Source organism: Bos indicus x Bos taurus, chromosome 14 (genome assembly GCF_003369695.1).
Source record: "Bos indicus x Bos taurus breed Angus x Brahman F1 hybrid chromosome 14, Bos_hybrid_MaternalHap_v2.0, whole genome shotgun sequence".
NCBI classification, from domain to species: domain Eukaryota; kingdom Metazoa; phylum Chordata; class Mammalia; order Artiodactyla; family Bovidae; genus Bos; species Bos indicus x Bos taurus.
This window is the reverse complement of record NC_040089.1, coordinates 7,125,252-7,152,422: the sequence shown is the minus strand read 5'-3', so window position 1 is coordinate 7,152,422 and position 27,171 is coordinate 7,125,252. Positions and strand designations below refer to the sequence as shown.

The following is a 27,171-nucleotide window of genomic DNA, read 5'->3' as shown; positions in this document are numbered from 1 at the left end:
CTATCCTCTGTGTGGTCCCCACTGCAATGGCCTGATGCAGAGAGGGATCTACTTTTCCACAGCCATCAGTCTCTACTGTTCTTCCACACGTAACATCAAGCATCCAAGTAAATATTATGAGATGTGCAAAGAAGAAAATGTAACTCAATTCAAGGAAAAAAGTCAATAGAAACCAAGGCACAGATTGCTCAGATATTGAAATTACTAGACAGAAATATTTAAATAATGATGATAAAAATGTTCAAGACTCTAAAGGAAAACATGTGTGAACAAATGATATGTACCTTTTAGCAGAGGAAAAAGAACTAAATGTAAATGCTATAAATCAAAGAAACCCGGAAATGAATAATTCATTTGAACATCTAAACAGTAGAACTGACATATCAGAGAAAGAATAAGTAAACTTAAAGATTAATACAATCACATAAACTGAAACACAAAGAGAACAAAGAATTAGAGAGAGAAAGAGAGAAATCATCTGAATGCTATGAGAATCAAACAGTTCAATACAGGAGGTTACAGCCCTACAGGGAAAAAAGAGAAGACAAATGAGGCAGAAGCAGTATTTAAAGAGATCACGGCTGAGAATGACCAAAACCTCACACATGATATCAACCAACAGATTTAAAATGTCAGGAAGGTAAACACTAGGAAACCACACCTAAGCTTAATGACATTAATACAATGAAAAAACAAAGAGAAAATCTTAAATCAGTCAGAGGGGGGAAAAGCCATTGTATATAAGAGGAAATGATATGGCTCAAAAATAATGAAAGACAAAATGTAATGGAACAACACCGAGTGACGTCCCCTAGAAATCTACAGTCATCAACATAGTCCTCTAGAAATGAAGACAAAGAATTTCCAAACAGACACAAGCTAAAGTAATTAAACTCCAGCAAACCAGCATATAACAAATGCTAAAAGAAGTTCTCCAAATTGAAGGAGAATTTATCACATGGAAGCTAGGCTTGCAGGAAAAGATAAAGAACACCAGAAAGGCTAAGTAAGTAAGCGAAAAAGAAATTTTTAAGACTATTTTTCATATGTATTTTTAAATGCTCTTTAAAGAAAAAAATACTACTACATTGAGGAGTTTAGAACACAAAGGGAAATGATATATGTGACAATAAGAACCCAAAGGGTAGAAGGGGAGTAATATGAATTATGATTCATAGTTTTTCCATTGTTTATGAAATAGCTTATCTGCAGTTAGTTAGAACGTGTTAGAATACATAGTGTAGAATATGTTAGAATATGCATAGTGTAATGTCTACAGCAGTGACTAAAAAAGAAAAAAACAACAAAAACTAAATTTACAAAAAAGCTATATCTAAAAAGTAAACAAATCTTAGCTGAGGAATATGCTATAAAATACCTCACCAGTACTCTAAGGGGCTTCCCTGGTAGCTCAACTGGTAAAGAATCCGCCTGCAATACAGGAGACCCCAGTTCGATTCCTGTGTCGGGAAGATCTGTTGGAGAAGGGATAGGCTACCCTCCAGTATTCTTGGGCTTCCCTTGTGGCTCAGCTGGTAAAGAATCTGCCAGCAATGCAGGAGACCTGGGTTTGATCTCTGAGTTGAGAAATCCCTGGGAGAAGGGAAAGGCTACCCACTCCAGTATTCTGGCCTGGAGAATTCCACGGACTGAATAGCCCATGGGAATGCAAAGAGTCAGACACGACTGAATACTATTCACTGCTGCTGCTGCTGCTGCTAAGTCGCTTCAGTCGTGTCTGACTAGTACTCCTCAAAACTGCCAAGGCCATCAAAAAACTGGGGAAAGTCTGAGACACTGTCCTGTCCAAAAGCAGCCTAGACGTAGGCTAGTTTATATGACTAGTTTAGTTTATATGACTAAACGTAATACAGTATCCTAATAGGCTCCTGGAACAGAAAAAGGACATCAGGTAGAATCTAGGGAAATCTGAATAAAATATGGACTTTAGCTAATAATGACATGCAGCTCATGCAGCAAATGTATTATATAAACGTCAGATGCTAACAATAGGAGAAACTGGGTATGTGGAATATGGAAACTCTCTGTATTACTGTAACAATTTTTCTGTAATTCTACATCTGTCCTAAAAAGTTTACCTGAAAAAGAAAATTTCTACTCTCAGAGGAAAAAGTCAATAGACGAGATAAAATGGAATACTGGAAAATGACTAATTCACCCAAAAGAAGCCAGAAGAGAAGACGAGAGCATCGAAGAACGGACATGACGGAGAACATCAACGTTAACTACCCAGTGAGACGCGTCAAAACTTACGTTAAATGCAAATGGACTGAGTACTGCCGTCAAAGAGCAGTGAGTGTCAGAGGGCTGTGTACAGGCATGCGGATACACACACACAGGCACTAACAAGACCAGCTCTACGCCAGGCACAGGAGCGCACTTTATATGCACACCCAGACAGGACCTTTCCTTCACAGTTCGAAACCCAGCACAGTGGCTGGCAGCTTGGACTTGTGGAGTGCCTGCGTCAGAGGCACACGGGGCTGCAGTGGAGTCGAGGATGCTGGGCTGGCCTCCAGGCTTACTGAAAGAGAAGAACTAGTCTGATGGGAAAGGTGGCCGAGGCCAGAGCTGCTCCACCCGAGATCTTGTTACTAAGACAGCAAGTCTGAGGTCCTCCCAGCACCTCTTCCCTCAGGGTGGCCTGCACAGGGCTAATGGTCTGAGTCTGCCCCAAGCTCTGGGGGCACTTTCCTTCTAATCTGCTCCCTCAAATCAACCCCTCCTTCTTAAACCAGCCCTTGAAATAATGGTATCATTGTTCATTCACAATTTCCAAATAAGGAGACAGTGGCCCAAAAAGGCGAAGGATCAGAATCCCAGAAGGTAACCTAGTTAGTAAGCAGTGGCATCCAGATTTTGATCCTTGTCTGCCTAACTCCAAGGCCATAAACAACAACAATAGTAAAATAACACCACCGTCTTAAAAGTACATACAAGGAAAACCTAACGCCCGGAAAATACTTAGAATGAGTGATTTGCAAACATAAGTTGAAACTATGATCAGACCAAAATTATTTAAAAATGTCTTTAAGTAAAGTTACTCTTTTCTATTAAAATGCAGGGACAGGATGGGGAACACATGTATACCTGTGGTGGATTCATTTTGATATTTGTCAAAACTAATACAATTATGTAAAGTTTAAAAATAAAATAAAATTTTAAAAAAAAATAAAAAAAAATAAAAAATAAAAAAAAAAATAAAATGCAGGGACACTGGCATGGTGTCCACCAGCCCTATGACTGAGGACATTTCTATCGGCAGAGTCACGGGTTCCTCTGAGCCTAACGGAGAAAACCCCACAAATGAGTGTGCCTGTTGATCACGCTGCCTACAGCACAGTGTGTGGCTTGTTTACGTGTAAGAAGCAGAGAGCTGCCGGGACGCGAGAACAAGCCTGTGACTGTTCAGAGACTCCCCGCTCGGCACTGGTTCCCCTTGCCCGAGCATCTTCCCTGGCATATCTTTAAGGTTAGGTGTCAGCTCCACCCTAGGGAGTGCACTTTACTTACAGCTTCAAGAAGCACACACAGCACCTTCACTGTGTGTGGATCCTCAGTGGTCTGGCAGGCTTCACCCGGTGTTTCACAGTCCATGCAATTTAGGGTGACATGGAAAAGCAGAGACATTAGTTTGCCAACAAAGGTCCATCTAGTCAAGGCTATGGTTTTTCCAGTAGTCATGTATGGATGTGAGAGTTGGACTATAAAGAAAGCTGAGTGCCAAAGAATTGATGCTTTTGAACTGTGGTGTTGGAGAAGACTCTTGAGAGGCCCTTGGACTGTAAAGAGATCCAACCAGTCCATCCTAAAGGAAATCAGTCCTGAATATTCATTGGAAGGATTGTTGCTGAAGCTGAAACTCCAATACTTTAGCCACCTGATGCGAAGAACTGACTCATTGGAAAAGACCTTGATGCTGGGAAAGATTGAAGGCAGGAGGAGAAGGGGAAGACAGAGGATGAGATGGCTGGATGGCATCACTGACTCAATGGGCATGAGTTTGAGTGAACTCCGGGAGTTGGTGATGGACAGGGAGGCCTGGCGTGCTGCAGTTCATGGGTCGCAAAGAGTCGGACATGACTGAGCGACTGAACTGAACCAGAAATGCTTTGGGGATGATGACCACTATAGGGCTACTTAAAACAGCAAGAACTGGGAATGACCAAACTGTGCAGTTATGAAGGGAATGGTTAATTAAAACTATGAGTCTCATCCTTACGCAGCCATTAAAAGTAGTTAATAAGTGAATTTTCATGTAATGAGGAAAGGCCTATGAAATGACAATTAAAAAAAAAAAAAAGGCAATACTGGACCGATGGTACAGTGCTTAGGAATCCACCTGCCAAGAAAGGGAACACGGGTTCGATCCCTGATGCTCCATTAAGACTCCACATCCTGCAGGGCTACTAAGCCCATGCGCCACAACTACGCAGCCCGAGCTACCGAGCCTGTCTCCACAACAAGAGAAGCTACCCCAGTGAGAAGCTCCCATACCACAACTAGAGAAGGCCCACGAAGAACCAATGCGGCCAAAAATAAAAAAAAGTTTTTCCATTAAAAAGGCAAGGCAATATGTACAATGCCTAAAGCATGTAGGTGCCCCAGTCTAGCCTTTAGCTGTTGAGATTACTCAAACTCAGGAGTGGGGTATTCTTAGCAAACCATCTGGCCACTTGTCTAAGCCACGTTCTCTAATAGAGCTTTATCACCGATAAAGCCAACATGCTAATCCCCATCAAAAAAATAAAATACTCATTTACGGTGTGACCTCGATTGTGTCTAAAAATATCACCAAAGATTCCTCCAGGGAAAAGGAGCAGAAAGCATTTTCCAAATCTTATTTAGTGAACATATTTTCATTTCATTATTAAAAAATACATAAATTATATCATGTAATTTTAAAAGGTGATACAGGAGTCTGCCCTTATTACCGTGTTTCCTGATAGAAATTATATATTGAAAGTCACACATCCAGGTCTAGAGAGGCAAACTGGTTTCCTCTAGCAAGCCCACTGCAACGGATGAGCAATGCTGCCCCAAGACTGGAAGTCTCATCCTGGGATGGGAAAACACCAAGGCTTGAGTTCTTCATCACGCTAACTGAGGGTAGGAAAAGGGAAAGCAGGAGATGCATGCTATGTTTTATTGGCATGCATGAAAATTTTTCTACCACAGAGTAGATGTGAGAGGAAGGAAAAATAGGAGGGGAATTCAGGGGCAGAATAACACCCTCCCTGAAGATGACTGCTTGCTAGGCAGGAGACCCGGGTTCCATCCCTGGGTTGGGAAGATCCTCTGGAGAAGGGGATGGCTACCCACTCCAGTATTCTTGCCTGGAGAATGCCATGGACAGAGGAGCCTGGCAAGCTACGGTCCATGGGGTCCCAAAGAGTCGGACACAACTGAGTGACTAAGCACAAAGACAGCCATGTCCTAATCTCTGGAACCTCATGTATAAGGCAAAAAGGAATGAAGACTCCGATAGAACCAAGGTTACTGATCCTCTGACTCTAAGATAATACTGTCCGGGGTTATCTAAGTGCACGCACTGCAGTCACAAGGGTCCACAGAGCTGGAAGAGGGGGCAGGAGAGAATCAGAGGAGGACAAGGATGAGGATGGCCACTGGCTCTGAAGACAGGCGAAGGGGCCACGAGCCTTCGGGCAGCCTGCAGGAGCCAGAGAGCAAGGAAGGAAGAGCACATCACGCAGACACTGGCCCAGGGTGGCCCATGCTGGGATTCTGAACCAAGGAGACCCTAAGACAATGAACTTGTGCTGTTAAAGTTACGAAGGTGGAGGTAATCTGTAACAACATAATGGAAAACTAATGGGCCGAGAGGAAAGGAAAAGGACAGTTACTGTTGGGATGAGGGCAGCTGGCAGGCATCAGCTTCATTTTGGCTCGCTGGCCCCAGGCAATTGAGAAGCATGATTTACACACGTGTTTACAAGAAGAGCACCCAGACCTGAAGGAAGGGAGGAGCCCAGGACTGACTCACTGGTTCTCACTCAGACTGAACCTCATCCCCAGCAGGGGCACCACTCAGCTGGGGGTTACGCCTTATCCACAGGGAGCCCAAGGGAAACTGGCCATGACTTGGGCTCCAGCTTAGTGGGGCTCCCAAAGCCCCCCAGCGCAGCTGTGTGATGGAGACCACACACGCCTGCAATTAAACCATCCCCAAATGCACTTCTTCTGCACACAAACCAGAGATGTAAAACTCTGAGGAGCAAATCCACAAGGATTTCAAGGCAGAGAACCTTTCAGCTATGTCTGGTTAGGAAGGGAAGATGCTCCACACTGAGACCGAGGAACAGATTAGAAGTCTAGCTCCGACTCTGGAACAGCAAGGCCAGAAATCAGCCTCCCTGGGTCCACATCTCTCATCTGTGGAGTGAAAGTCGCCCTGACGTGCATACTCTAGTCCTGTCACTGCACCAGTCTAGGGAAATCCGGAGTCCTTCCTCAAAGAAACACGTCTAAGAGATGTGGAATGGACATAAAGCCCTGAGCTTTCACTACATACAATGTATGCAAACACAGAACATCCCGATTGAGACGTTTCACACTCCCGCTGGGTGACATGTGGGTCCCACCTAAGAAACCCGTGTTCAATACAGATGCTAAAGCAGCTACAGAATCGACAGGCATGGCAGCCTCAGATGCCCCAACTGGCCCCTCTCTGCCAACAGCGAAGGGCTGAGATTTGGTGAGGGATGCCCAGGCCTGGGACCCCGAGGCCAAGCCCCAGTTCCGGCTCTCTCACCTCCTGGACAGTTCCCACCCCAAGCCACCTGGCTTCTTAACGACAAGAGGAGGGATCATGGGCTTCCTGTGACTTCACCCCAAGGCTGTTCTGAGCATCAGATAAGCTTGTCGACAGGGAGTGTCACCTTGGAAGGGGTATTGACACAGGCTGGCCGAGATTATGACAGCGACTGAAGTCTGTGGATCTGGGCATCGAGTCAAGACTCACGGGGGTCACTTGTCAAAGATGCAGGCTGTTCAGATGTCAAATCTGGGCAATGACGCCTACTGTGTGGAATCAGAGTGAGGTGGGTGAAGTTGCTGGCACAACGCGGGCTCACAGGAGATGCTCAATAAATGCAACCTCCAAGTGTGGCCGTCCACAGTCCCTTTCACATTCTACCGGGACTTAGAGGTGGACATGATTTCAACAAACATCTCAGAGCATAGTGTTCCCGTCTCCAAATGTGCATGCCAGCAATAGCAGCACTGATTTTAAGGGTCAAGTTGCCAAGTGCTGAGCAGTACTTTTTATGAAACAAATTCACGGGACCAGAGCTCTTGCTGCCAGTAACCACCATAAGCCGTGGTCCCGGGGAATTACCATCTACGTGGAAGAAACGTCAACTGGAGGTACTACGAGAATAAGCAGAGATCAGGAGAGCCAGGGTCTCCAGAGTCCCTGCTGCAGGCTGGTGCCATGCCAGGCATGTGAGGGTGTCTCCAACTCTCTCACCAGCGCCTGCCAGCCCAGCATCATCACACCTGCTACATCAGGGCAATCCAGGATCTGACAGTGCACACACTTGTCCTTAAAAAAATACTCTTTGCTCTAAATCACGCCAGGTTTTTCTAAGATACACACATTTTTAAATCTATTTATTCATTTTAAATGGAGGATAATTCCAATATTGTGACGGTCCCTCCAGGCTGTCACAGAGCACTGGCTCTGGACGCCCTGCGTCATGCATCAAACTCACACTGGCTACCTACTTTACATATGGCAATGTATAAGTTTCAACGCTATTCTCTCAAATCATGCCACCCTCTCCTAATCCCACAAGTCCAAAAGCCTGTTCTATACATCTTACTGCAGCAAGAGTAAGCCTCTTCTCCAGTCTGCATCCTCGCAACGCTCTTCCAGGACTTGGTTCCCGAAGTACAGAGAAGTGCCACACTTGCACGAGGAGCGGGCTGGCTCAGCCCGGAAGGGGAGGGGAAGGAGGCTCTCCCTGTCTTCATTTTGAGAAGCGGCGCACTTCCGACCCGGAGGTCCGCTCCGCCGGCCGGGCGCCCTTACCTTGAAGGAGGCATGCTGTTCCATGTGCCGTAGCAGCTGTGGCTTCTGGGCAGCCGTGTAGTCACACACCGTGCACTTGAACTGCTTGCCTGAAGAGAAGGAGAAGGAGGTGAGCGGGCTCAGGCTACAGCCCCTGCGTGTGCCTGGGGTGGGAATGAAGGCCCTGGGACACCCCGGGCCATCGGCGGGTGGGGCCCAGGACTTCAGGGGGAACCGGCAGGGAAACACGAGGCAGCAGGCTCGGCCTCGGCGGGGGGAGAAGTGGGGGTCAGACACCAGGGGCCGCAGGGTCTCCCTAGGAGCCGGGATCCCAGCCCGAGAGCTGGGAGGAGCTGCAGAATGCCCTTCAGCCAGAGAAGAGATCTGTGTTTGGGAATTCCCAACTCCGGCAGGGAACTTCCCAGGTGGCTCAGTGGTAAAGAATCTGCCTGCTCATGCAGGAGACACAGGAAATGCAGGATCGATCCCTGGGTCAGGCAGGTCCTCTGGAGAAGGAAACGGCAACCCACTCCAGGATTCTTGCTGGGAAAATTCCATGGACAGAGGAGCCTGGTGGGCTACACTCCATGGGGGTCACAAAGAGTCAGACACAACTGAGCGACTAAGCAACAATGCAGGTAAAAGGCAGATTTGAGGGGGAGATAAAAGGCAGATTTCGAGAGAGAGAAAACGACAGAGAAATGTGACATACCAGCCTTTACAGAGGATTAACGTTTCAGAAATTTGTAAACATTCAGCAGTGTGATAAACAAGCCCATGTATTAAATCGACAGATACATGAGACAGGCTACATTTTTCACCTCCCGATGAGGAAAAATAAAACAACTTGCAAAAACAGCAACATGCAACCAAATATAAAGGTGACCTACTTCTCATGGCAGCATCGCTCGTCATGAACTCCTAACGGCCGCTGAGCTTTACTCAGGGACAAGCACCACGGTCACTGAACATGGTACCACAGGAACACCAGCCCCTTCTGGCGACGCGCCCACCTCTCCTTTCACGACAAGCTGGCTGAAAAAGCTGTCCCACCACAGCCTCCATGCTCCCTTCCTACTCGCTCTTGAACCCACCCTCTGGAGATGGCACCAGCTCACCCTAAAACCTGTCTCACCAAGGTGACCAGTGACCAACGATGCCAACCAACCAAGCCGAAGGCAGATTTCAGCCCTTATTTTCCACAGGTTCCGCTGCACGTGGCTCTGCGCTGGGCCGTGCTCAGGGAGCCCTCTGCGCCTCTGACTCCATGCTCCCCCTGTCCCTCCGTGCCTCTCTGTTCCCTCTCTGCATACTGGAGACACTGTCTTCCATCTCCACCCTTTACACATTGCAGTCCGAGTCCCCCAGCCACACTCCCGTTCTCCTTCTTTTGTAAAACTTTGATATCAAAACCTTACACTCACACTTGTTCTAATCCAGACTCACTGTCTCACCCATGAAATGGGTTCCACTTCCGACCTTTGTAGGGGATCACTCACCTCATCACCCAAGTTAGAGACCTGGCAGCCTGCCTCAACGTCACCACGACCCCAGCTGCACTCCCCTCATTTTTTTAGCACCTGATTTCAACTCCTAATATGTTTCTATTTCCCTTTGTTTCTAAAACCTCCATACTGGTTTTAGACCCCAATCATTTGCTTTCCGGACAGTGGTAAAAGCCTTCGGAACCAGTTTCCTTGTCTTCAGGTAACCCCCGCATCCATCACCCACCCTCTCCCCGCCTCCACCATCCATCCATCCATCCTGAAGCCCCATCCTCCATTCTGATCTAACACAGAAACGCCCACAGACCTTCCTGCCGAGCCCTCCAATGACTCCAACAACAGGTCAAAGCTGAGGTTCCAGGGCTGGGGCACAGAAGGTTCCCAGAACCAGAAGTGACTCTCCCCTCCTGACTCCTCTCTCTGACCTCCTGTTTTGCCTTTGCCGTCTAAGACCCCTGAGCCTCTGCTAACACTTTACATGCCTGGGATGCACTGTCTCCTGGCATCTGGTCATTCTTCACTTTAACACAAAACTCAAACTGATCAACACCTCTGGCACAAGCAGGCGAGGAGCCAGCATTCCACACACTCTGTCAATGCCCCGGCTCTGTGGCATCGTCGCCACCTGCCATCAGCCACCTACAGGCAGGAACCGTGTCTTACTCATTCTGGCACTCCTAGTGCCTGAATGCGTGGCACACACTGAAACTAGCCTGTGCATTTTACCAAACTGAGCTGGGCAAGAAACAAAAAGGAAATTCTGGACAACTCACATGAATAATACTTTCAATAGGAGCAGCAAAAGGGAAACAGTTAACAGAAATACAGAAAAACAGTTAACAGCAATACAGAAATACAGAAATAACCGAAATACGGCAACTACACCTGTCATTCCAGGTGAATGACCCCCAAGCTCTAGATTCTACTAATTCTGCAAGTCCAAAGCTTGAGGAAAACCTTTTCATGCTTAAGGCAAATCAGTCATAATTGGAGAGCAATTTCCTTAGAAGAAAAGCTATGACAAACCTAGACAGCATATTAAAAAGCAGAGATAACATTGTGCTGACAGAGGCCCATCAATCCTAAAGGGAACCACCCCTGAGTATTCACGGGAATGACTGATGCTGAAGCTGAAGCTCCAATACTTTGGCCACCTGATGGGAAGAGAAAAGACTCTGATGCTGGGAAAGAATGAAGGCATGAGGAGAAGGGGACAACAGAGGATGAGATGGTTGGATGGCATCACCACCTCTATAGACATGAGTTTGAGCAAACTGCAGGAGATGGTGAAAAGACAAGAAAACCTGGCGTGCTACAGTCCAAGGAGTGGCAAAGAGTTGGTATAACTTACCAACTGAATAATAACAACAAGAGAGCAATTAACACCTTTTCTTGAACACAGTATCATCTTTTTTCAACAGAAGGCCATCTATTGCTGTACATCTCCTATCTAAACTCAGACAATCATACTTCCCTGCTGGCGTGTGACTCACCCAGAAAATCATTATTGTGCCAGGCAGCCTGAGCAGAACGGTGTCTGGGTTCCCCACTGGCACAGTGTGGGGAGGAAAGCTGATAAAACCACTCTCCACATTGATAAATATTTTCACTCATTACTAATACATCTGGACCAAAGAGTAAGAGACAAAGTGCTAAAAATGATTAGTGCCTGAAATGAATAAATGGAATCACCTCGTTGGAGAGCCAGAGTCAGCCTTTTATGGATATATTCCCACGACTCAGCAAGAGACAAGGAGAGAAGGCAGCTCCTAAGAGCATCCCTTACAAGGCACAGAGTTCGGGCAATAAATATGACAAATGTTTCCAGCAACCGCTGACGCCCCCACCAAACAGGCCTGGGAGAGCACTGGACAGAATCTTTTGCTGCCTAATTAAAATAATGCAACATAGACACATGACCAAACGCAAAAAAACAATGATTTGAGACTATCAAATTGCTTTCCATTGAGATACTCCTGGGTATCACAGGGAGAGCCGGCTAGAAACACAGAATTTACTTGAGGTTAGTGTGACCTCAAAGGGCTGGGCGACGCACAGCAAATGGCTGTGTCAGTGTGAGTCCCAGAGCAGCCCGGGAAGACAAAGAAATGATGACAAAGGAAAAAGGAGGTGGGGCTTTTTTAAAAAAAACTTCATTCATTTTTCACACAACATGCCTGGCAAGCTCTGAGTACTGAGCTGCTGGCTGTCAACAGCTGTGCCAGGACTTGATCTGTCTGATCTCAACCAGCCCCCCAGAGCCCGGGACACAGGTAGGACATCCCTCTTACAAAAGAGGAACCAGGAACAAGAAGCTGAGCAACTTGTCAGGTTGTGAAGTAGCTGGTAGTAGAGCCTAGATGTGCACCCCAAAGCCCTGGATCACAGCTACGTAAGAATCCACGTAGACACGGCTATATTTAAAATGGATAACCAACAAGGACCTACTGTATAGCACAGGGAACTCTGCTCAGTCTTATATAATAACCTAAATGGTGAAAGAATTTGAAAAAGGATAGATACGTGTATATGTATAACTGAGTCACTCTACTGTACACTGGAAACTAACGTAACACTGTTAATCAGCTATCAGTTCAGTTCAGTTCAGTCGCTCAGTGGTGGCCGACTCTTGTGACCCCATGAATTGCAGCACGCCAGGTCTCCCTGTCCATCACCAATACCCGGAGTTCACTCAGACTCACGTCCATCGAGTCAGTGATGCCATCCAGCCATCTCATCCTCTGTCATCCCCTTCTCCTCCTGCCCTCAATCCCTCCCAGCATCAGAGTCTTTTCCAATGAGTCAACTCTTCGCCTGAGGTGGCCAAAGTACTGGAGTTTCAGCTTTAGCATCATTCCTTCCAAAGAACACCCAGGGCTGATCTCCCCTAGAATGGACTAGTTGGATCTCCTTGCAGTCCAAGGGACTCTCAAGAGTCTTCTCCAACACCACAGTTCAAAAGCATCAATTCTTCGGTGCTCAGCTTTCTTCACAGTCCAGCTCTCACATCCATACATGACCACTGGAAAAACCATAGCCTTGACTAGACGGACCTTTGTTGGCAAAGTAATGTCTCTGCTTTTGAATATGCTATCTAGGTTGGTCATAACTTTTCTTCCAAGGAGTAATTGTCTTTTAATTTCATGGCTGAAGTCACCATCTGCAGTTTTTTTGGAGCCCCAAAAAATAAAGTCTGACACTGTTTCCACTGTTTCCCCATCTATTTCCCATGAAGTGATGGGACCAGATACCATGATCTTCATTTTCTGAATGTTGAGCTTTAAGCCAACTTTTTCACTCTCCTCTTTCATCAAGAGGCTTTTTAGTTCCTCTTCACTTTCTGCCATAAGGGTGGTGTCATCTACATATCTGAGGTTATTGATATTTCTCCCGGCAATCTTGATTCCAGCTTGTGCTTCTTCCAGCCCAGCGTTTCTCATGATGTACTCTGAATATAAGTTAAATAAGCAGGGTAACAATATACAGCCTTGACGTACTCCTTTTCCTATTTGGAACCAGTCTGTTGTTCCATGTCCAGTTCTAACTGTTGATTCCTGACCTGCATATAGGTTTCTCAAGAGGCAGGTCAGGTGGTCTGGTATTCCCATCTCTTTCAGAATGTTCCACAGTTTATTGTGATCCACATAGTCAAAGGCTTTATACTCCAATGTAAAATAAAAAGTTAAAAAAAAAAATGAACACAATGTGACCTACATTGGAGAGGAAAAAGAAAAGATTCCTCTTTTTTGACATCCCTCATTTTGTGACATTTTCACATTGAAATTAAACCACCTCATATTCATATTTGCATTTCTCAGTATTTGAGGTATCTTCATAACGCAGCTGTAAAATACTGCCCCCCTCAGCCCCGCACCCCAGTCTTATGGATTTGTCTTGTTTCTCACTCAGCGTCATGACGGTGGGGGAATCTGTGTTTTCTCTCTGGTTGCTGCTGGCATTCCCTGTTGCTGTATCCAAAATGCCTAATTACCTGGGGGGTGGGGCGGTGGCTCATGGAGTCGTCTCTGGCTGGTCCCTGGTCCCTGTGGTGCCCTCGCAAGGTGGCTGGACTTTGGGAACAGGAGAGTGGACGCTGCATCCTATGCCCTTGTGCTGGCAGTGCTGGTGACAGGAGCGTCCCAGCAGGAGGCTGCTCAGCCACGTGCCCTCCCCCTCCCCCCGCCCGCCATCCCCCCCGCCCCTCCCCCACTCTCCATCCCCACACCCCCTTCCCTCCGCCCGCCATGCCCCCCACCCGCAGCTGCAGATGATGGGACCACAGTGGACAGTGACCCAATGGAGCTAGGAACCTGAACTGTGGGGATCTGAAGCATGTAACTCAGGAGATGTCAGTCATTAGACGTCCACTCTGTGGATGAAACAAGTGAACAAACCAACTGGAAAGGGAGACAGAGAGACAGCATCAGGACAAGGAGGCCGAGAGGAGCGAAGGTTGAGGGATGAAGACCTCCACCCCACGAGCTCTCCCTGAGGGGCCATGGCGGGGGGAGGGGGCACGGTGCGAGGCCAGGCGTGCGCCCGGAGCACAGACGGGAGATGAGGGGAGCCCGTGCCCCTCTGGGGCTCACGGACGGCGTGCACCAGAAGATAAGGGACCACGACCGGTCACAGTAGGCGGGGGAGGGAGCGCACAGCAAGGCAGGGTGGGGGAGGAGGGGGCCAGGGTGGGGCCGGGCCGTGGGGCCGGGCCATCAGGGAAGGCCTCTGTGGGGAAGCGACTAGCAAGCTAAGACTGAAGGGTGACGGGGCCCAGACACAGGAAGAGGCGGCAACAACAGTCCTGAGGAGGAGAAACCCAAACACCAGGGCCCCAGGACTTCCCCATGGGCCAGCAGCTAGGACTTTGCCTTCCAATGCAGGGGTGCAGGGTTGACCCCCAGCCAGGGAGCTAAGACCCCATGTGCCCCAAAACCAAACCATAAAACAGAAGAAGCAGTACTGTAATAAATTCAATAAAGACTATAGAAATGGCCCACATCAAAAAAAAAAAAAAATCTTAAAACACACACACACACACACACACGTCTAAGTCTCTGCAGTTCAGTTCAGTTGCTCAGTCATGTCCAACTCTCTGTGACCCCAGGACTATAGCACACCAGGCCTCCCTGTCCATCACCAACTCCCAGAGTTTACTCAAACTCATGTCCATCCAGTCGGTGATGCCATCCAACCATCTCATCCTCTGTCATTCCCTTCTCCTCCTGCCTTCAATCTTTTCCAGCATCAAGGTCTTTTCTATGAGTCAGTTCTTCACATCAGGTAGCCAAACTATTGGAGCGTCATCTTCAGCATCAGTCCTTCCAATGAATATTCAGGACTGATTTCCTTTAGGATGGACTGGTTTCATCTCCTTGCAGTCCAAGGGACAGTCTCTGCAGGATACAATAAATGTCCCTTTTCTGTTTCAGTGACCTCAAGTGAGCTTCTGTCAACAGCAACCAAAAGAGGCCCAGCAAATACAGCTGTTGAATGAATCCATGAGTACGAGAATAAAAAACACCAAAACTTCTCAAAGCAAACACAGAAGAAAGGGCATGAAAAAACAACGCACTCAAGAAAGGAACAAATCCAATTTAATTAATCAAAAGAAGTTCAGTGACCGCAAAGAAGTTTACACACAGTGCCAGGAACCAGTCAACGTTACAGATTCCTCATGCACGTTACTGATTTAATCCATCAAATCCTCTGATTCAGCAGTCCCCAACCTTTTTGGCACCAGGGACTGATTCCGTGGAAGACAGATTTTCCACAGATTGGGGATGGGGGGGTTTTGGGATGATTCAAGCACACTACATCCATCGTGCACTTTATTTCTAACTTAATTTCTAATCTAATGATCTGACAGGAGGTACCAGTCCCCAGCCCAGGGGTTGGGGACCCCGCTTCTAATTCACCTGATTGATATCATGAGTCATCAAAACACTAAAAAGTATAATGAAATGATAATATTTGATATCCACTGAACTAAGAAACTGAAGATGTTTAATAAGATGCGATGCTAAAAACGAAAGAGTTCAGCGGGAACACTGCTAAGTTTCTGATGTCATTTTTTGAAAAGAAAGCTGGAAGTGTGGTGCATGATTAAAACAACCAAAGTGGAACAGCCCTCCTGCTCCTGGAAATACGTCCTAGGAAATTAATTCGAAAGAAGGACAGGTTTATATGCAAGAAAAAGTTCCCCACAATGTCAGTTGTAACAATGAGAGGGAAAAAAGAAAACCATACACTGCCCCCAAATAACTAGGTGATGGATGTTAAATAAACTTACTGTGGCAGTCATTTCATAATATATATATATATCAAACCATTATGTTGTACACCTTAAGCTAATACAACATTATATGTGAACTGTATTTCAATAAAACGGGAAAAAAATTCTTTAAAAAAAAGGAAAAGAAACACACACCTGCTGTCTTCCTTTGTTTCCTACTACACCCTCATCTGGCTTGATGAGATTCCCCGAGGATGGCTCCAGCTGCTTAGTCACTTTAAATAGAGCTCTATATAAAACCAGGGACGAATGGAATGGCAGAAAAACCTTAAACTGTCAGAAGAAAATAAAACTGTCCCCTTGTCTTCTGGCATTTGGATTCCATCAGAACACAAAACAGAGATGGAAAACACGCTTTAAGGCAGCATGTTTGAAATATCTGCTAAGTTAAGCAATTCCTGCCAAATCAAGCTTCGTGTGTACCTTAAACTTGAAGAAGCACTAAAATACTTAGAGGAAAAAAAAATCTGTATAAACTGTAAAAATACCAGGAGGCATAAAAGCGAAAATGCCTTTCTATGACTGTTTATCCAGTCTTACTGAAAAAGGTGGTATTTTGCATAAGCAAATTTTTCAGAAAACTGCATTTACCCTTTTCAAAACTGATACTCTTCAAATATTAACTATTGCGCTGTCCCTTCCTAGTGAAGGAATATTTGAGAGAAAGGAATTTGATCTTTCCTAAATGATACAGGTGATCCAGATTAATCACCACCAACATCTATTTGCACCTGCATCAAGGTGCCCCCTGTGTCGAGGTGCACCCTGTGCTGAAGCCCACCCTGTGCTGAGGTGGTGGGGTACATGGGAATACTGATCACTAAGAGCGCAGGCACACACGCCCAGTGCTGAGAATGAGCAGACACACTCAGTGTATGGGGGCCCAGTTAATCTCCCCACAACCCCACTGTGCTAAGGCAATCGTGCCCTTCCCCCAAAAGTGCTGCTTAGTTACTAAGCTCTGTCTGACACTTTTGCGACCCGGTGGACTGTAGCCAGCCATGCTCCTCTGTCCATGGGATTTCCCAGGCAAGAATACTGGAGTGGATTGCCATGCCCTCCTCCAGTGGATCTTCCCGACCCAGGGATCAAACCTGCATCTCCTGCACTGTTAAGTCACCTTATACACAGAAGGGATTTTGTAGATGGGATCAAGTTAAAAATCTTGAGTTAGGGGATGATCCTGGATTATACAGGTGGGACCAATGAAACTGCAAGTGTCCTTATCGGTGGGGGGAGTCAGACTCAGAGAGGAGACTTGACGACAGAAGCACAGGGAGAGAGGGAGTGAGAGCTATGTGCTGGCTGACATGAAGGAGGGGCTCACAAACCAAAGGATGCAGGCAGCCTCTAGAGGCCAGAGAGCTTAAAGGAACAGTTTCTCCCAGGGGGTCTCCAGAAGAAAGGCAGTCCTGCTTACCCCTCAATTTTAAGACTTCTGACCTCCAAAGCTGTCACATAGTAAACCTGTTGTTTGAAGCCACTACATGTGTGGCGGTCTGTTACGGCAGCCGCGGGAAATGAACGCACCCGCACTCGTAGGAATCGTCATCGACACCAAGTTACAAACAGGGATGACGAGGCACCTGCTCAAGGGCACGCAGGCAGGAAGTGGTTCCTTCCCAGGACTGCCCCAGGGACCCAAGGTCTCACCCACTCTGCTGCACTGCCTCTCCACACAGCCTGGCACTCACGGGTCGGCTGCCTCCAGTGAGAAATGCACCCTGCGGGAGGCATCGCAGGCAGGCATCATGCAGCAGGCATTTTGCAAAGCGAAACGCATCTTCCCAGTTCTGGCATCTGCAGTAATTTGTGCAATGGCAACTCAGAACAGAAATAGCTACAGCAATAAAAAGACTATTTAAGAAGTCTCTGCACTTTAGCAGCTGAACTTGAAGCAATCGTAGCGAGGGACGGATGATTCTCTGTAATTAGTACATCGGTTCTGATACCAGGAGGAATGGATCAGCATCAGGGAGAGAAACAGAAGGCAGAGCGCTATAAAAGACCAGGGAAGGACGTGGCACCAGACCTGGATTAAATTCGAGACACTGTGCCAGGTATTTGCAGCTGAGACTCCTCTGACCAGGTGAGACTGTAGGTAACCAAGCCTAACTCAACAGTTAAACCTGTGTGTTCATTTTAGAGTATGAGTTCAGTTACTCTTATGGTTCATAAAAACCTCAGAAAAAGAGCTTCAGGTGGCCCCGGGCAGGGTGCCCAGAGAAGTGGGTGTCCTGGATCCTGGAGTCAGCCCTCCCCTCTCCTGCCCATCACCAGGACCCAGCCCGTGAAGATAAGTCACAGAAAAAACCCACTGTGTTCCTGTTGTTGCCCCACTCCCACCCATGACCCTTGACCTTCTCTCCAGCAGGAAGGCAGGAAGAGCAGGAGAAGGACGCTTCGGAGAGACCAGGCTCACCGAAGCCTCGTCAGTGGACTTGCTAAGATTACCCAAATGGCTGCTCAAGTACCATATTCTTTTAACTTCTTGGTTCTAGAATGCATGTTCTTTGAAGTAAAGAGGACACAGATAAGTAGGGGTACTTTACCCTAGAATGATTGTGTTTTTCAGAGGAAACAGGACCTTGAAAAAACTCCGGACTTAAATCTCCTAGAATATTTCAATGTGGAGCCATGGGATCTCTTATTATAAATTGAAGAAGCAAGGGGAAAAGCGGTACATCCTCCGCTCAGACCTCATTTCCATATTCAACTCTCCACTTGTCCAATTACTACACACACGAGAGTGTTTGAAGCTTGGGTAATTCCTCCTTGCAAATTTTACCAGGAAACTTCTTCATCTCCAGTGTAAGAGGGAAGGTTGGATTGGGGGAAGAAGGGGACCCAAAGGAATTAGCACTGAACTTCAAAGAGCTTTTCATTTCATGATTAGAGAATTCCTGTTTGATTACATAACACAAAGGCACTACACCACTGAACCTTTCCCATCTGTTCTGGGTGGGCAGAATCATGTTCAAACCTCTAGACCACGCAACATGTGTCTAGACACTCTTTAAAGTCAAAAGTGAGGAGATGTGTTACCAGCACGATTTCTGCATTAAATCCTTGTACCTGTTGGCATACATGCAAAGGGTTTAATCGGGCCCTTTATAGATCAATATCTCTCTTTGTACATGTCGACTGGCAAATCTTTTTAACTAAAACTGTCACCCATTCCAGCCTATCACTTCTAAGGCACAGTAATGAGCTCCTTTGGGAAATAGGAATGAATAAATAAGGCTTGATCAGTTTAAAGAAGCCAATACACGTGAAAAATTAAGATCCATAAGCAGGTAAAGGAAAAGATAATTACTCAGTTCCTTTTTACTTAATTAAAAGATACCCAAGGACTTCCCTGCTGGTACAATGGATAAGAACCCGCCTGCCAGTGCAAGGGACATGGGTTTGATCCCTGGTCCAGGAAGATCCCAACTGTCAAGGAGCAACTAAGCCTGAGCTCCACAACCCTTGAGCCCCAGCTCGAGAGCCTGTGAGTTGGAACTGGAGAGTAGCTCCCAGTCGGTACAATTAGAGAAAGTGCTTGAACAGGAACAGACCCAGTGCAGCAAAAATTGTGTGTAAGGCCATGCAGCAGACAGGACCGCTGAGGGGGCAGCTGCGGACAGAAGAGTCCTCAGCATGGAGATCGGAGCTGAGGAGGCACCAGGAAGGAGACTGAGTCAAGGGGCTACAAGAAGGCCTGGGCAAGGAGCAGGGCATCGCCTGCAGCTCACCCTCACATCCAGTAGACAGGGAGGCACAACTATCCCCACTTCCCTAGGAGGAAACCAAGGCGCAGAGAGGTCAGTGGACCCAGGTCACTGTACCAGGTGGAAGCGGGCAAGACTGATGCCTCTCCAGCTGTCTGCTCCAACGTAGCTTCTCTGTGGAGCAATCTAAGGAATTATCACTGCTGCAACTGCACTGAAAACCGAATCATTTCAGGCCAGCTCTAAAGGCACTCGTGGCTCTGAGTAAAGCGGGAACCCTACGGCTACAGGCTGGGAGCCTCATCAAGGTAGCCAGGCCCTATATGAGCACACTTCTCCGAGGATTCAAAGCCTGTTTCAGAAGTTGCCAAACAGCTCATGAGGCTCCCTAGCTTACCCAACGGACAAGGCAATGGCACCCTACTCCAGTACTCCTGCCTGGAAAATCCCATGGATGGAGGAGCCTGGAAGGCTGCAGTCCATGGGGTCGCTGAGAGTCGGACATAACTGAGTGACTTCACTTTCACTTTTCACTTTCATGCATTGGAGAAGGAAATGGCAACCCACTCCAATGTTCTTGCCTGGAGAATCCCAGGGACAGGGGAGCCTGGTGGGCTGCCGTCTATGGGGTCACATAAAGTCGGATACGACTGAAGTGACTTAGCAGCAGCAGCAGCAGCTTACCCAAAGAAACAACAACTAAATGAGAAAAACATCTCTGTCCATCTAAATTCTCCCCCTTGCCGACGAACTCGGGGAAGCGGGCGGGGAGACAGGAGGGACGGGCTGAGTGTCCCGAGGATGCTGGCTGGGACATGGGTGCTCACGCTGATCTCATGCCCCCAAGACCGACAGCCTGTCCACGATGCCCAATCAGATGTGAGTGCCATTGTCTCAACGCCCTTCAGGGCCGAGCCCAGAGCTCGGGGCCAGGAGGAGGCCACGGTGCCCCTCCTGGCCCTCCAGATCCCACCCCAATGGCCCAGGGACACGCCAGACCTCCCTGGCTCTGGGGGAAGCTGAGTCTCGTAACTGGGGCATCACTGGGACTTCAGGGAATAATATGCTTACCCTGTCAAGAAACATCAGAGAGGCTTATTGCTGGCGGAGGTGTGAGAATTCATGAATAATTACACGACTTAATGCTTCCATTACTCAGGATACGATGGCTTTACTGTCATTGTATTTTTAATTATTTTGATTACGGATTTATTAATTTACAGCACACTGCTTAAGTCTGAATGAACAGCAGGGCTCTGGCTTTGGTGCAGCCCAAGGCAAACCTGATCCTAAGTCCCGACGGATCCCGGGCTAAGCCCTCAGCTTCTCCCTGAGCCCCTCGGGCTCACTGGCAGTACACACGACAGACCCCAGAACCACCTCAAATTAAAGGCAGAGCAGACCGGCAGGATCCTCCTCTGTGCACTGAAATAAAAATCTCTGTTGAAACCACTTCAGTTTTTACAGCAGACTCCGATTTTTGTATGTAATTGTGTTAAAATAACATTTCGTTGGTATAGTTTATTAATCTCATTACATGGAATATTGAGAAGACCCTCATAAGACTGCGGTTTAAAGGAGAATTTTAAATGTGATAGCTCTTTTACCATATAGCTGCATGTCTTCCTAAAACAACTGTGCAATTCTGCCTTTCTCTGTCTCTCTGGCTCCTTGCCAGATGACTTTCCTGGTGACTGGGACACACACCAGGTATAGTCAGGGCAGCTCCTCAAGGTCATCAGGCTTGGGTGCGGAGAGAGGGTTGAACAGGACTGAAACTTCCAGATCAAGGTCTTCTGAGGATGCCTTATTCCCTGGGGCAGAGTCCCCTCCACGCCCACCCCCCACAAATGCATGCACGTGCTTACACACACACACACACACACGTGCAGTAAGTGTCCAGCAAGCACAGGTGGGGTCAGCACAGAGCCCGGGGCACTGAGGAAGCAGGCGAGGTCACTCTGCCCTCCTTCAGAAGAGAAATTCCAGACCCTGGCTCCTCCCTGCTCCACACACAACCATGGCGTAGGTGGACTTGGGAGGTCCGCCTCAAACCACAGTCCTAGGGGGAAAAGCTCGCTGTGGAGTCACTCACTCACCGTCGGCGGTGTGAAGGAGCTTGTGGCTTTTCAGCGTCCCTTTGGACTTGAACTTCTTGCCACACATGTCACACAGGTGGGTCTTCTCAGTGCTGTGACGATTCATGTGAGCCTTGAGGTTGCTCTTGCTACGAGTTGCGTACTCACACAAGGAACACTTGAAGGGCTTCACACCTGTCAGAGGAGGAAAAACAGAGATAAACAGATGTATACGTGTGTGTGTGTATCTGAAGGAATGCATACACATACATGTCTACACACACACCTCCCCTTGTCCACTGTGAATAAAGCAGTGCACACGGCGAACGCTCCCCCAGGCCTCTCTCCGACCCACGCTATTCCTTCCAACCACAATGCCCTTCCACCTCTGCCTGCAGCAGAACTCCTCCTCGCCTCCTAATCGGTGCCCCCGAATCCCCTGTCATGACTGCTGTACCGTCCACCACACATGACAGTGAGTGCCTTACAGCCCCTCCCCACGGTCTGTGATCTCCAAGGGCACAGACGCTAAGCACGGGCAGCAGCGGCCGTTCATTCCACTGAACTGAGTTACACTGACAAGCGTTAACCGAGGGCCTTGGCAAAAGTCGCCAGGCCCGGGCGTGCAGGCCCACACGTGAGAGTGTGTTTCAGCTCATAAGGCAAGCGGAGCTTTACGACGCTCGTCGCTGCTGCAGGGCTGACGGCTCCACTGCCGAGGCATCCTTACCATTGGGCTAGTCCTCCTCCATTCCCCAACTATTGGCCAGGGCCCACGAAAAAGTATCTCCCAACCTTGGCTTTGGTCTCAGCTCCTTCTGCCGTGTCCTGCCCTCTTTACTGAACCGTTCATTTGATCACAGATTGTAGAAAATACTTCATCCGTCCCCCTGGGGAGCTGTCCTGCTTTCCTGACTGCAGCACTGTGGGTTCCCAACTCACAGGACGGCCAGCCCCCAGCCTCAGGGCTCCAAGCCTCTTTGCTGGGAAGGCCACGTGCCCTCCCAGGGGGAGAAGCACAGCCCCACTGTCTCTGATGGCACCCCGACCATCAGCTGCCCCGAGTGCCCGTGCGCGGCCCACGCCTCTCTGCACAGGCGAGCACCCTGAGGCAGGGGCTGCCTCCCTTCTCCCTTGCTCGGTCCCCACCCAGCTCTCCCCTGCCCGTGGGAATCAGAGAGTCTGATGTCCTCAGGGCATTCCTTCGTCCAGCACCCCAGCACCTCCTCAACGCCCCCACACACAGGGCATCAGGGAGACCACCAGGGTCACCGCCACGACCAGGCTGGCGCATTGGTCCCTGCTCTCCTGAAGCTCACTTTCCGCACAGAAATTGTGGTGACTTGCTCAACTATAGCTCCCAGCAGGCCATGAAGACTGCACATCTCTGCTCACTGCAACTGAGCCATGCACAGCTGAAATCACTGGTCTCAGCTGGCTGACAGACACATTTTTGCAGTAGGTAAACAGAACTCTAGCTGCAGGGGGTGTGAACATGGCTTCCTCCTAAAGAACCCCAAGTGAAAGTGTTAGTCACTACTTAACGGTGTCCAACTCTTTGTGACCCCATGGGACTGTAGCCCACCATGCTCCTCTGTCCATGAGATTTCCCAGGCAAGAATATTGGAGTGGATTACCATTTCCTTCTCCAGGGGAATCTTCCCAACCCAAGGATCAAACCCGGGTCTCCCACACTGCAGGCGGATTCTTTACCAACTGAGCCACCAGGGAAGCCCCAAGAACTCCCACAGGCAGCTCTAAAACCACACACGAGCTCTGTTCTGATGGAGGGACACGCACCTTCATGAGCCCAGATGTGACGCTGAAGGTCTGAGCCATTCTTCATGAAATAGAAATCACAGTATGGGCACTTCATGGCTCTCTTGCCAATGAGCCCTTTCAGCTGGACCCTCCTCCCGAGAACCTCGGAGATGGTGCTCATGGAAACCTCTAGAAGAAAAGCAGATGACAACCAGAAGCAGCCAAAGAACTGTGGTTCCAGTGAGAGGTAAGTGGGCCTTGTGACACAGCCTGGACACCCCCCACCCTAGTCAATCCTGGCAGCTCTGAGGCAGCAAGTTAAGTTGTGCCTTGTGGGGTCATGGGAGAGAAATTTTGCCTAAAAAGCTATTTTATACCAGAATCTAAGCAAGTCTCTCAGACCTAGACTCCTGTTGACACAAAATGTGAGCGGTAGAGAGCAGTATGACAAGGCAATAGTCGGACAAAAGCAGAATATGGGAAATATGGGGAAAAGACTGGGCTTCCCCAGCGAATCAGTGTCCTGGGGTAGGGGTGTCCTGTGGAACACAAGGAACTCAGGCGACATGACAACTTCTTTCAAACAACCCAACTGCAACAAAGAAAGTCTTGTGTCAACTGGCTGTTGCTGTTGTTGAGTCGCTCAGTCACGTCTGACTCTTTTGCGAACCGATGGACTGTGGCCCGCCAGGCTCCTCTGTCCATGGGATTCTCCAGGCAAGAATACTGGGGTGGGTTGCCATTTCCTTCTCCAGGGGATCTTCCTGACCCAGGGATCGAATATCTCTTATGTCTCTTAAGTCTCCTGCATTGGCAGGCAGGTTCTTTACCACTAGCGCCACCTGGGAAGGCAGCACAGTTTTAAAAAGGGGAGGAGAGCCACAAGACTGGGGCCAGATGCCTTTGAAAACTAGATAAAATGATAAAATAAAGTAAATCGTTATATAAACACCTGAGTTTTAAGTAAAGATAACTCCTCCCCTTGAATGGACTCATATCTTCATCCCTCTTTTAGTTTCATTTAACATAGCTGCTATACAACGGTGTATCTTAAAATAAACATAAGCATTTTTAAAATCGGTCTCCCACTCTGAGATGCATAACCTTACCGGGATGGTTGGTCTTGATATGTGACTTTATCAACCGATCTTCTGAAAAAGACTTTTCACACACAGGACAAGAATAACTCCTTTTGTCCTTAACAGAAAGAGAGCATAATCAATGGACTGTCTCATTTAAACTCAGGGTCTGTGGAAAAATACCACCACCAACACCAAAGCGAGACACACGGACACCTTTCCCAGTGCCCACGGCTGGCCCTGCACGGCCCAGGGACTCGAGGGTAGCAGGGCAGTGGCCTCGCCTCCCTTTCAGGAGGGAGGGACTGGCCTTAGAAACGACAGTCCTGTGGATGTGGCTGGGCCAGCGGAGAGCAGAGCTCAGCCTCAGGGTCTAAGACCATCAAGGTCGTTAACATTTCCATCTCCCAAAGTTCCCTCCTTTATCAAGATTATCACGTGTGCGATAAGAACACTTAGTATAAGGTCTGCCCTCTAGCAGGTTGTAGGTGTACCATACGTGCTGTCGGTTACAGACACCATGCTGTACAATGATCTCCAGGACCCGACGTGCATTTCTCCCTCCAGTGCTCAAGACGCTTGTGCATGTGAGTTATTTTATTGAGACTCACAACCACTCTTGAAGGACACGCGTTATTACTTGTTACAGATTTAGAAACCAAGGCCAAGGGTGACGAGCCCCAGGACTCTGAGGAAGAGCTGGTGTTGGAACTGGAGCATACGGGTGCCCACCTCAGGCCCTGACCACTCCCAGGCCATGTCCCGTCCGGGCTGCAGGGAAGGCACTCACTCTGCACTGCCATTACCCGCCTGCCTGCGGAGCCACATCCTCAGTTAGGGAGGAGCTTTGGTGAATGAGTACGCTGTACAGCTCATCCACATTTCCTCTCACTTTAATGGTCACTTTAATGCCATTTCACAGAAAAACTTTTCAGAGAGTGGACGTTATGTGTCAAATTTTGTCCCCTACAAATTCACATGTTGAACTCCTAACCCGCAGTATCTCAGTGTGACCTTATTTGGAAATGTGGTCATTATAGATGTAATTAGTTAAGATGAGATTGCAGGCCCTTATCCAATATGACTGGTGTTTTTAGGAGAAGGGGAAATTTGGACGGAGACCTGAAAGAGGGAGAATGCCATGTCTTTATGGGAGAAAGAAAATACCCAAGCCCAGTCCAAGAAAAGAAAATGACAAACCAGTATCTCTTGAGAACACAGATGCAAATATCCTCAACAAAATATTAGCACATAAAACCCAAAATGTTTTAAAAGAACTATAAATCACAACCAAGACAGATTTATCTCATTTGATTCAGCATTCTAAAATTAATTAATATAATCCATCACATCAACAGGTTAGGAAATAAAAGTCACATGATAACATCAATAGAAGCAGAAAATTCATTTGGCAAAATCAAATACCTACTCATGATAAGCAATTTCAATAAGCCAGGAATAGAGAGGAACTTCCTCAAGTCAATAAAGAAAATCCACAAACAACCTATAGCTAACATTATACTTAATGGTGAGAAACCAGAAACTTTCCCACTAAGATTAGAAACACGGCAAGGATGTCCCCTCCCAGCACTGCTTTTTAACATCATACCTGAAATCTTAGCTAATGCAATAAGACAAGAAAAGGAAATAAAAGATACGGAGATTGAGAAAGAAGAAATTAAAGCTGTCTTTGTCTGCAGATGACATGATCATCTAAGAAGAAATTCTGAAGGAATACACAAAGATACTCCTGGAGCTAATAAGCAGTTGTGGCAAATTATAGGTATAAGTCTAATATACAAGTCAGTTGCTTTTTTATATGCTAGCAATGAACAAGTGAAATTCGAAATTAAAAACACAGAACTATTTACATTAGCACACAAAAAATGAAATGGCACAAATACATACCATTATTTACAATGAATAGGTATAAATAAATCTAACAAAATATGTACAAGATCTATATGAGGAAAACTTCAAAACTGATGAAAGGAATCAAAGCACTAAATAAATGGAGAGCGATTCCATGTTCAAGGATAGGAAGATTCAATGTTGTCTGGACCACAGTTCTTCCCAATCTGATGGATAGATTCAATGTAATTTCAATCAAAATCTCAGCAAGGTATTTTTTGGGTATTGATAAACTGATTATGAAGTTTATAAGGAGATGCAAAAGATATGAGGCCTACACAAAATGGTAGAGGATAAGAACAAAGTTGGAGGACTGACATTACTCAACCTCCAAACAGACTATAAAGCTGCAGTGACGAAGAGCGTGTGATATTGGTGAAATGAAAGTCAAATAGATCAAATGGTACAGAACAGAGTCCAGAAATAAACTCTCTTAAATACAGTCAATTGATCTTTGACACACAAGCAAATGCTACACAATGGATCAAAGACAGTTATCTCAGCATGATGCTGAAATGGGACAGCCATGTGCAAAAAGAAGAAAGTGAACCTGGACAAAAACTTGACACCTTTTCACAAATATTAACTCACATTGGATCACAGATTTAGAAGCAAAATGCGAAACTATAAAATTCCTAGCAGACACAGAAGAAACCCTGGATGGCCTGGAGTGCGGCAATGACTTCAGAGCCAACGCTGAAGGCGTTACCCATGAAAAAAGAAAAAGAATTGATAGACAGGGAAAGACACTGTCCAGAGAATGAAAGAACAAGCCACAG

At 47.3% G+C, this 27,171-nt stretch overlaps 1 protein-coding gene across 3 annotated transcripts in view; it reads right to left on the bottom strand.

The window, feature by feature from the left end:
• Positions 1–27,171, bottom strand: part of ZFAT (zinc finger and AT-hook domain containing) — a 161,603-nt gene that overhangs the window by 51,901 nt on the left and 82,531 nt on the right. For all 3 annotated transcript variants that reach the window (XM_027560778.1, XM_027560780.1, XM_027560779.1), the window contains 4 exons: positions 24,512–24,599; positions 23,442–23,591; positions 21,663–21,836; positions 8,075–8,163 (listed from right to left, as the gene is read on the bottom strand). In XM_027560778.1, coding sequence (XP_027416579.1) covers positions 8,075–8,163; positions 21,663–21,836; positions 23,442–23,591; positions 24,512–24,599 — 501 coding nt within the window. The remainder of the gene's footprint in view (positions 1–8,074; positions 8,164–21,662; positions 21,837–23,441; positions 23,592–24,511; positions 24,600–27,171) is intronic.